This window comes from Metopolophium dirhodum, chromosome 6, assembly GCF_019925205.1.
Source record: "Metopolophium dirhodum isolate CAU chromosome 6, ASM1992520v1, whole genome shotgun sequence".
Lineage (NCBI taxonomy): Eukaryota > Metazoa > Arthropoda > Insecta > Hemiptera > Aphididae > Metopolophium > Metopolophium dirhodum.
Window position 1 is genome coordinate 3,295,638 of NC_083565.1, and position 11,761 is coordinate 3,307,398.

At 30.4% G+C, this 11,761-nt stretch overlaps 1 protein-coding gene across 1 annotated transcript; it reads left to right on the forward strand.

Moving 5' to 3' along the window:
• The first annotated feature begins 3,578 nt into the window (after nucleotides 1–3,578).
• On the forward strand, nucleotides 3,579–4,067 carry LOC132946637 (uncharacterized). Its single transcript, XM_061016682.1, has 2 exons — nucleotides 3,579–3,825; nucleotides 3,868–4,067. The coding sequence occupies exons 1-2, from the start codon at nucleotides 3,579–3,581 to the stop codon at nucleotides 4,065–4,067; spliced, it is 447 nt and encodes a 148-aa protein (XP_060872665.1).
• Nucleotides 4,068–11,761: the final 7,694 nt, after the last annotated feature.

The following is an 11,761-nucleotide window of genomic DNA, read 5'->3' on the forward strand; positions in this document are numbered from 1 at the left end:
ACGCGACTTCACCACCACGGCGGCGGAACGAAGAAGCGGCTGAAGGGACAACGCCAGGGCGAAAATTACCGATAGTTGGAGCGGTCCGCTGACTCTCGCCTTTTCGCCCCGCGGTAATCCCACATTGGCCGCTTCGCTCGTCCCTGCCGGTTCCGCAGCACAAAATCTCGATTCGCTCGCTCCGTGTCTTGGTCTTCGCCGTCCGTCGGCAGAGTCGTCGCGCCGTCGACCGTCAACGCGCACAACATCGCGCACTATAGCCGCCGTTCGTCGCCGACATCCGTGGTCGCTCCGCGGCTGTATCGGTTTGGCCTCGCCGGCTGGGAAAGGTCGTCAAGCGTCCGAGCAAACGCGCCCGCGACATATTCGGCAACCCGCGGGACAGGTCGTGAGAACGTGCAGAGGTGACCAATAACATTGCATATATCTGCACCAAAATTTGCCATCTTGCATCCTCTCCCCCTTGTTGATTGTGTCCTGACCTCCTGCCCGACGTATTTTTTTTCCTTTTATTTCTTTAAATTATTTCAAATTGTCTAATTGTTCATATATTGTAAATTTCGATTTTTTTTTCTTATTCTCGGCCCCTATTTCTGTTTTGAAAAATATTCTTTATACATTTTTGTATACATTTTTGTTTTTGTTATTAATAAATAAATGTTGTGAAAACAAAAAAATATTGTTTCTTTTTTTTTCGTTTTGTCGAGTGTATACCTAATCAATTGTTACAGATTTAACGACTAAAAATTGTTAAAATATATAATTTAAATAAAAAAATTCGTTAGTTAATTATACATAGTATAAACGCTACACGGATATTATAATATGTACCAAGAAATATTTAAGCCATCAAACACTAAAGGCGACGAAAACTGTTGAATAAACCATAAAATAACGCATTACACCGCGGCGGTAACGACATGGACAGTTTTATAAACTATACTATACGAGGGTTCTAAATAACAATATGTATTTGTAGAACGTGCGAACGTCAATATAGTCGAATAGTATATAGTTAATACAAAATAATTTTAAAAAAGGTGGATAAGTGGATGTCTCTCTGCTGTACAGTAGGTTACAAGTGGGTCACTGTAATGGATGGTGTCAAATTCGAATTTTTTTAAATATATTTCAGGTGAATAGCATTAACTTAATGCAAATGTAAATTCAAATTCAATCAACATTTTTATTATTTTTTTTTTTTTTTAAATAAACACTTTTTTGTACTAATGTTTAATATCCTGTACCCAATATTAATATAAATATAAAAAATAAATTAAAAACCATTTTTAATAAATTTAATACTATAATTTTTGGCATTTTATATTCCTTTTTTTTGCATTTCAAGTGCATATTTTGCATTTTAAGTGCATATTTTATTGAATATTTTTGACATTTTTAATGCATTTTTTAAGGTTTTTTAGTGCATTAAATTCACAGCCCTAATTATAATACATAATTTGTGACATTCATAAAGTGTTTGGTGTGTGTTTTTCATCACTTCATTGACACATAGTACGTATATCCCGGCACTGTTCCTATAAAAGGTAAGAACGTAAAAACGACTGAAATAATATTTAACTAGGGCTTTCAGGTCGGAAATACTTTTATTAAAACGTAAAACAAACATATTAAACAAATCACTAGGTAATTCGGAACACTTAGCCTGTACTATAACTGTCACACGTACAAATTGTCATACCTACGTCCTCGACGAATCACTCATGGGACTGCGCGTACGGCGATATTTAAAGCAAAATATTATTGCTGCGTCAGCACATCTTGCTTCACTGACCTGACTTATATCAATAATTTACAGCTTTAAATATTCCCACCTATATTACATATATTGTTACGTGCTGCCCCTTCAGGGATTCACTATGTAGATGATTTAGAAATAATGGTAGCCAAATTAGATTTATAATACAATGTTTTATTAGAACAAATATAAAATGTATAGTATCGTCGTGGTAATAGTAGTAGTAGTCGTCGTCGTCCTGTATACGGCTAGTGGCGTGAAGTCGCTTCTGCGTTGCTGGTCCAGGTACATCTGTCTTTACTGTGTTCCCAGCCCTCCTATATATGATGTCGATTGTCGGTTCCTTTGATGGATCCTGCGCATGGACGGGGCGGTGTATGTAGCTGGTTCAATAAGTTGTTATTCTCGCAACCGCCGCTCGTAACTTGTTGTTGGCCGCTCCCCTTGATTAGTTTGCCAAAATAGGATGTAGTTTCTAACTATGAGGTTACGTCTAGGAGACCATAACAACTCAAGGAGAACTGCCTCTCCGAGTAGAATAATACTTATATACTAATACATGAATTGAGTACGTAAAGCTATTCCTTTACAATATGTTAAATAATAATATACTGACGACTGTTTACAAATATATGACAGAAACTTTATACTAAATTTTTAAGTTTTTATAAAAACTGAGCAAACTATTTTTTATTGACAATAAATCAAAAAATGTTTATGCCTATAAATAGCTTTAAAATATTTAAAAATGTTATCACGCAAAGAAATGACTAATATAAATATTAGGTGATAATTTCAAAAATACGAAATTGTTTTTTTTTTTTAAAACTTTTTTTTGTAAAAGTTTCGGTTTTTCCTTAATTTTTTTTTTTTGATCTTTTCAATACTTTAAAAACTCCAAGGAATATTCAATTTTTACCTCACACAAGTTACAACTAGATTCACTCATAAACTAAACAAGAAACTGAAGTTTAAAATCAAACCATTATTTTGAATACTTATCGTGTACACATACACAAAAATAGTATTGAGTAAATATTGTAATTTATAGTATTATAATAATATTACAGTATTTAATATATTTAGAGTTGTGGAAGGGGGTTAGAATACTTCCATGGCTCCTCAGCCTGCGTAAAAGGCGACAAATGATGTTGCGTCAGGTCGACAACCAGTGTAAAATTTTTGTCGAATCTGTATGAGAGGTCCAACAAATTGTGTAGGCGTGTTTTCCCATCTCGGATGTGTGTGGAGAAAACAAGTGAGAGGAAATGTAGTAGTGGGGTGTGGAGAGTCTGAGTGATGGGGTGACCAGTACCAGCCGGTCAGCGGGTGCGGCAGCCATTTCATCAGTCACATGTGCAGGTCTATCCAACGGTCAACAGTGTAGGGAAAGTATCACAAATTTCAGAGGTAGATCCATGCCTGAGTACGAAGAATAGGTTTAAAGTAAGATATAATACGTGGAATGTAGGAACACTGACCAGTAGATCCAGAGAATTAGCAGAAGTTCTGAGGAGGAGAAATGTGAATGTCTGTTGTGTGCAAGAAACAAGGGAGATTGGTGAAGGGTACAAAATATTTTACTCAGGAAAAATGAATACAAGGAATGGTGTAGGGATAATATTAGTTAGTAACGACATGAAAGGAAAAGTAGTAGAGGTTTTCAGGAAAAGTGATAGAGTAATTGTAGTGAAAGTGATGGTGGAAGAAAAGGTATGGAATATAGTTAGTGCATATGCTCCACAAATAGAATCTGAGGAAAGTCAGAAAGAAGAGTTTTTGGAGGGAGATGGATGAAGTAATACAGAGAATACCAGGGATGGAGGAGATTGGGATTGGTGGTGATATGAATGGTCATGTAGGCTGTGATAGAACTGGCTACGATAGAGTACATGGAGGGTATGGATTTGGTCTCAGAAATGATGCAGGAAGGAAAGTACTTGATTTCGCTACAGCGTATGAATTGGCCATTGTGAACACATATTTTAGAAAGAGAGGAGAACATTATGTTACTTATAAAAGTGGAAGGAATATGTCTCAAATAGATTATTTTATGGTGAGAAGAGGTAATGCGAAATAGTGTAAGGATTGCAAAGTAATTCCAGGAGAAAGTGTGACAACACAGCATAGACTTATGGTTATGGAGACCTGGTGCATTAAAAAGAGATCGACCAAAAGGGAAAAAGTAAATAAGGAAGCAAGAATTAGGTGGTGGAAATTATGTGATGAGAATGAAGAAGTATTTACACAGAAGATGAGAAAGATTGGTTTAGTGAATGTAAAAGGGAGTATAAAGTGTTGCGAATAATACTAGAAGTGTGGCTAAGGAAGTGTTAGGTGAAAGCAGAGATAAAATGCCAGAAGATAAACAAACATGTTGGTGGGAAAAGGAAGTGCATGCCATAATTTTAAAGAAAAAATCTTAGTATAAAGTTTGGCAAAAATCATCTAGGAAGATAGAGTATTGGGTGAGTACAAAAATGTATGTAAGGCAGCAAAATAAGCAGTAAGTAAAGCAAAATTAGATAAATATGATTAGTTTTATGAGAGATTATAGGGACAAGAGAATGGGAAATTGAATTGTACAAGCTAGCAAAGAGTAGAAAAAACAAACCAGAGATGTACTAAATGTAAAGTGCATAAAAGACAAAGATTAGAAGAAGAAAAAATTCATCAACAGGGTACCTACATCGAAAAATACCCTAAACACTGCGATATCATGGAAAGAATGATATGTGTAATATTGATCTCCGTGGATTTGCATTTCACCAAATTATTGCTTGATAATTATTAAGTTGATATTTTTGTCTAGTTTGTTTTATTTTAGAATATGGTTTTTTAATTTGAATCCTCGTCAATATTGCTCAGTGGCGTTCATTCTGCTTGTAATTTGTATTGTATTGGAATCCCGATTACCCGTTTAACCAGTGGCGCCGAACACGAACTCAATTGAACTATACCTTGAAAATTGAGTGGGTGGGTAAAATAATAGAGTACAGCTGAGTCTTTCTGCTTTGATTTTTTTGGACATTACTTGCATAGGTAGTAACAAAACATTGTGAATTAGTTAATTATAATTAGTTAAGCCCGTTTCACAGTTGAATACGGGCATAGAGTATGCCGTGTGTACTGGCAACTGACTATTGCATAAATATTGATAATAGACGAATCAAGAATTATTATTTAGTATTCTATGAATTTATGATAAAGACATATACTGGATAAAAATTAAAATGTATGGTAAAATTATAGTAATACTAACTGAATAACCCGGCGTTGCCTGGGAAAATATTTTGAATAATTAACTCCTTTTGGGTATAATTTGCTGTGCATATGGAAGCAAAATTGGTAAACGGACGTTTCGCCCCAGCCGTTTCGTCCCGTCAAAAAAACCAGTCCACGGACGTTTCGTCCCCGGTAATTATTGAGATAGGACATTTCGTCCCGGAGAGGTATTAACCATAGGACGTTTATTCCACATCATATTTTGATAAGGTATAGGACATTCGGTCTCAGGTCATTAATTACTTCAAAGTTCATTACTTTACTAACATTTACTAGATTTATTTTTAAAGAACAAATGTCTAATATAATATATACTATATAGGCTATAGGTAAGTAATAATTTATTATATTTTTTTATATTAAAATTTAAAGTTTCTTGTTTACTATTTATATTATATTTTGTAAATTGTGTGAAGACAAAATCATTATTTATAAAATTTTCCATACATAATCGTTTTTTGTACAAATCATCTGGTGTCAAATGTATTAAGCTAATGTTTCCTGAACAAAAATAACTAATATGAGTAAACTAAAACAAAAGACGATAGATACATAAAATTTTCACTGAACGTTTATATTGTAATTTATTATACACCATTATATACCATTTTCAAAATATTTTGATTCATGTTAAAATATTTATAGGCATATGAAATTGTTGGTTATTATAATTTTTTTGATTTTACAATTATGTATGTTTTTTATTTGTTCATTTTAGATTCTGAGCGAAGCGATAAATGTATTAATTTTACAATTATGTGTTTCTTTATTTTTTGTGTCTGTCATCACCTTTTGGGACAGTAAAAATGCTTGAATTTTCTTCAACAGTAACTTTTCTGATAGGATAGTGAATCTAGTTGGTACTTTAGGTGGTCAAAAGTTAACATTTCCCAGTAGTTTTCAAAAACAACGTGAAAAACAAAAGAAAAATTAAGGAAAAACGGGAATTTTTACGCAAAATCTGTTTCCGAGAAATCGATTTTGGTTTTTGTTGCAACTCTAAAACAAATAACCGTAGGTACATGAAATTTTGACTGAATGTTTATATTAGCATTTTCTATGTACCATAATATTTTCCAAATATTTTGACTTATTTTGAGCTGCTTACGGACATTTTCAGTTTCCATTTTTTTAGTTTTTTTTTCTCTGCATGTCAATAAAACTTTATTTGTTGGGTAAAAAAGCTTGAAAATTTAATACATGGCTCCTACTATATTGTTACTATGATATTTGAAAATTATTAAAATTCCTTAGTCACAGTTTGTATTTAAAAGCATTAAAAGTTCAAATCTTGACAAAATACGGAAAAATCACAAAAATTAGCAAATTATTTTAAGTTGAGAATTCATAAAAAATTTTCTTTTTAAATCTAAGATTTGAAAATGTAATATAAGATTCCTCATAAGTTTGTCTACCTTTATCAAAAAAAAATGACGAAAGTCAAATTAAATTTTTATGAGCGTTTGAAATTCATATTTTTACAACATTTGATATTCACTCGATTTCTCATGTAACGATTTTCTTATTCTGTGTAATTAAAAAACGAATGAGTGTAGATACTTGAAAATATCACTGAATGTTTATATTAGTATTTTCTACACACGATAAAATTTGAAAATAATTTGTCGTTTTTTAGCTGTTTACGGACATTGTCAGTTTTCAATTTTTTTAGTTTTTTTTTCTATAAATATCAATAAAATTTTATATGTTGGGTAAAAAAGCGTGAAAATTCAATGCAAGGCTCCTGATATAATGTTATAATAGCGGTTGAAAAATATTAAAAATACATTTGCACAATTTTTTTTTATAAGCATTTAAAGTTTATCAGATTTAAAATTTAATAATTATTTTGTAGTTGAAAATTTATAAAATGTTCAACTTTTATAGCTAAGGATTGAAAATTGAAAACAAGACTCTTAGGCTCCACCTAAATAGGTTATATATAAATTACTTTATTTACAATAATATCATTAAATATACTTGGTGATATCATAGGCTGACTGACTATTTTTGCTCAGAATAGTTTTTCTTATACAATGATATTATATCATTGAATTCAAATTTAACGCCATCCATTACAGTGACCCACTCGTTACCTACTGTACAGTAGAGTGACATCCACTTACCGACCTTTTTTTTGTGTTTCTGTTATATATCAATAAAATTTTATTTTTTGGGTAAAAATACTTGAAAAAATAATAGAAGGCTCCAAGTATATTGTTTCAAAGGCAGATGAAAAATATTAAAAATCCATACCTAAACACAATTTTTTTATAAGCATTTAACGTTCATGAACTTGACCCACCCACGTTAACCAATACACATCAAAAGTATGCCAAAAAATAGCGAATAATTAGCAAGTAATAGCAAGTTGGTTTTAAAAACTAGCACGGTATTTTCACATTTTATATGATCAGTTTTTAATTAGGTGGGCCAAGTTCAGGTAACCCACCCACTTTATCCAATACGCTCCAAAAATATGCCAAAAAATAGCGAATAATTAGCAAGTTATAGCAAGTAGGCTTTCAAAATTAGCAAGTCAAGTAATTATTAGCAAATCAAATTTTGCACCGGGTGGGCCAAATTCAGGTAGCCCACCCACTTATCCGATCCTCTCCAAAAATATGCCAAAAATAGTAAATTAATTAGCAAGTAATAGCAAGTTAGTTTTCAAAATAAGCAAGTCAAGTTACTATTAGCAAATCAAATTTTGCACCAGGTGGGACGTACATGAAGATGACCCTCCGACTATGTTCTAAAATTTTCAAAATTATTGCAAACAGTTGTAAATTAATTGTAAATAATTGTAAATTCAATACTTGAATTTGTAAACAACCCCATCGGCCATTGAGACAAAAATAAGTTTCAGGGGGCCAAGTTCACGCAGCCCCCCGCAATCTGTGTCGGTTCCTGACATATTGTGAACAATTGTAAATAATTGTAAATTCAATCCCCAAATTTGTAAATTATCAGAAAATTTATAAATCAAAAAACAAAAGTAGACGTCCATGAAGTTGGCCCTTCCATTTTTTTTCAAAATAGTTTTTCAAACTGCCATTATTGTGCAAGTAATTAACAAGAATTTGCAAGTCCAACCCAGGAATTTGCTAGTCAAAAACAAAGGAGTTATAAGGGGTGGAACCAAGGAATTGCCAACTTCACGCAGCCTTAACTTGTTGTCATAGACTTTAAAAACTGGTGTCAAAACACTTTTTATAAATAGCAAGAATTTGCAAGTCCACTCCCCAAATTAGCAAGTCAAAATTATACTTTTACAAATTATACTGACACTCACTAGCTTGCTTTTAAAACATGTATAATGTAAATCATTTTACAATTTAGGGTTGTTTAAAATTAATTGAATTAAATTTTGGCAATGAACAATATTAGTTTACTTTGATTAAACTAAGTTTTATAATATTAATATTTATTGTTGCTCACCTTTGCGTTTTATGTGTGAACGCATGATAGGCAAACTGCGTAATATGAATAAAACAAAATATACGTATTACTTAGATACTACGGTTTTTATTAGTGTTTAACGTCTATAATAAAATGGTGCACATACGCATACAAATGTTATATTAAGGATTAAACCACTAAAAACACAAGAATAAATTTATTGTTCTTTTATTAGTAGGAAAATAAACATATTGTCGTACTTCGCTTATACAAAATCTTATTAAATATAATTTTGGTAAAACAAAAAATAATTATATCATGTCCATGCCCTTCAATCTATGTTCAAACATTTGGCAAATTATGCTCATAGTTGGCAAGAATAAAAAATCAGTTGAATGAAAAACTATATTTTATTTAAAAAAAATATAATTTTAATAAAAATGTATTTTTAAAAAACTCATTTAGATTTATTAAAATATAGATTTTTTTACTCAAATTAGTTCTTTTAAAGAAAAGATTTTTTCATTCAAAAATCTGGTAAAGTGACATTTTGGTCCGGGGAATTTTGGCCAAAAAATAGTAAATAATTAGCAAGTAATAGCAACTAGTGTGTGATCGGTTCCGGTAATTGTAAATCCATTGTAAATAATTGTAAATACATTCCCCGAATTTGTAAATCACCTGAATACTTAAACATCAAAAAACATAATGATGGGTCCAAATTGTTTGGGGGGTCAATGAATTCATTAAAAAGGTGATAAAAAGGATGTTAAAATGCGGCGATTGAAAAAGGTGGTAAAAAAATTAATTATTTTTCCTTTTTTCAATCACCTTTTCCAGTTTCCATCACCTTTTTCAATCACCGTTTTCAATCATTTTAACACCATTTTTATCAACCATTTTAATCAAAAAGGTGATGGAATAATGGATGATTGAAAATAGGTGATGGAAAATGAAAAAGGTGACTGAAAAAAGAAAAATAATAATACACCCTTTTTCCATTACCCTTTAAATCACTTTTTTGTCAATCACCTTTTCCATCACCCTTCCCATCACCTTTTTGTCAATCACCTTTTCCATCACCTTTTCCATCACCTTTTTTAATGTGATGGAAAAGTTGATTGACAAAAAGGTGATGGGAAAGGTGATGGAAAAAGGGTGATATATTATTTATCCTTATCCATTTATAAAAAGGTGATTGAAAAAAAGGTTATGGTAAGGGTGATTAATTATTAGTTATTAATTATCCATCACCTTTTCCATCAATAATTTTTTTCAATAAAAAAGGATGATGGAAAAAGGTGATTTAAAGGGTGATGGAAAAAGTGTGATTTATTATTTTTTCTTTTCTCAGTCACTTTTTTCATTTTACATCACCTATTTTCAATCACCCTTTTTCCATCATCCTTTATTCAATCACCTTTTTGATTAAAATGGTTGATAAAAATGGTGTTAAAATTCGATGATTGAAAAGGGTGATGGAAACTGGAAAAGGTGATTGAAAAAAGGAAAAATAATTAATTTTTTTATCACCTTTTTCAATCACCGCATTTTAACACGCCAAAAGCGTGAAAATGTAATACAAGGCTCCTGATATATTCTTACAATAGCTGTTGAAAAATATTAAAAATGCATTGGCACAAATTTTATTTATAAGCATTTGAAGTTAGAATTTCAAATTTCGACAAAATTTATCAAAATCACGAAATTTATCAATCATTATATTCAAAAAACTATAAAATGTTCAGTTTATATAACTAAGGATTGATAATTTAAAACAAAGATTCTCATAAATAATTCTTACTGTAACCAAAAAAACTGAAAAATATATAAACAAAGTTATTTTTTACAGACATTTTGAATTCAAACGTGGACAAAATTACATATTACAACTGAGAATAACGATTTTAGTTATTTTGTTGTAATTTTAAAATATTATTTGTTGATATATGAAACTTTTAGCGTATATTGTTATACTTTATGTATACACAATGACATTTTCAAATGTAATTTTTTTGGTAAAAATGAATTTAACCTACTGTAATATATACCTAACCTACTAATGCCTAATACTAAAATTATTTACTTTATTTACAATAATATTATAAGATATGCCTACCTATTAATATTATAGGCTGACATACAGTCTACGCTCAAAATCTTTTTTCGTACGCAACGATATTATATTATTGAATTCAAAATTAATACAACCCATTATACAGTGACCCACTTATAACCTATTGTACATTAGAGCGACATCCACTTTTTTTTTCAATATTATTGTCGATAAATAATTTTTTGCTCCATCCAAAAACTCAAAAATGTAATACAACATACCTAACACAAGCTATTATTATATTACCTACATTGTAATTGAAAAAAAAGTTGAACGTAATTCCCAATAATTTTTAATGAGCATCTGAAGGAAGAAATTTTACAAAATTCGTCAAAATTGCTAAACCTCACAAGTTATTATGAGTTAGAAATTCATAAAATATCTTCATTTTATATGTAATAACATTTTTCCTACATTTTTCTATCTTTAACAAAAAAAAAAATTCGGGTAAGTGGGTGTCGCTATGTTGTACGGTATGGCTTACAAGTGGTCACTGTAATGGATGGTGTTAAATGTCTATTCAATGATATAATATCATTATAGGTATAAGAAAAAAGATTCTTAGTGGAGATGGTTTGAAAGCCTAGAATATTTTATATTATATTTATATTGTTATTAATAATACGGTAGCCGGTTAAGTTTAATTATTATTATTTAATTATCATCATATTTGTATAAAATAATATGCTTAAGAAGTTTTAAGTACCCACGAATAATAGTTTAAAGTATAACAGAAAACTAAAATCGTTTAAATATATGAGTATATCTAACTTTGTTCAAATTTGAATTAAAAATAACTAGGTATAAAAAAAAAATTTGCTTTTAGATTTTCTGGTTACAGAATAACCTACTTACGTGGAACCCTGTTTTAAATTTTCAATCCTTAAATACAAAAGTTGAACATTTGATACATTTTTAAATTTTAAATTTTTTGTCAAAATTCAACTTTAAACGCTCAGAAAAAATATCTTCTAAATTACTATAAAAAATATATACATAAATCATTTTTTTATAATATATTATATTTATTATATATTTATAAGTTTATACATAATTTAAAGCAAATTAATGAATACAATATTTTTTTATCATCATTTAATACCCTATTTCATCAAATGTATGTTAAACAGTGTTCATTTTAATCGATGAGCAATACTGCACAAAACAGTCTAAAGAGTTTTAAGAAATCCATTCACTGC

Coding starts and splice junctions, on each gene's coding strand:
- LOC132946637 (XM_061016682.1), top strand. CDS start 3,579: ATGGAGGAGATTGGGATTGGTGGTGATATGAATGGTCATGTAGGCTGT. Junction 3,826..3,867: donor TTATTTTATGGTGAGAAGAG/GTAATGCGAAAT, acceptor TAATTCCAGGAG/AAAGTGTGACAACACAGCAT.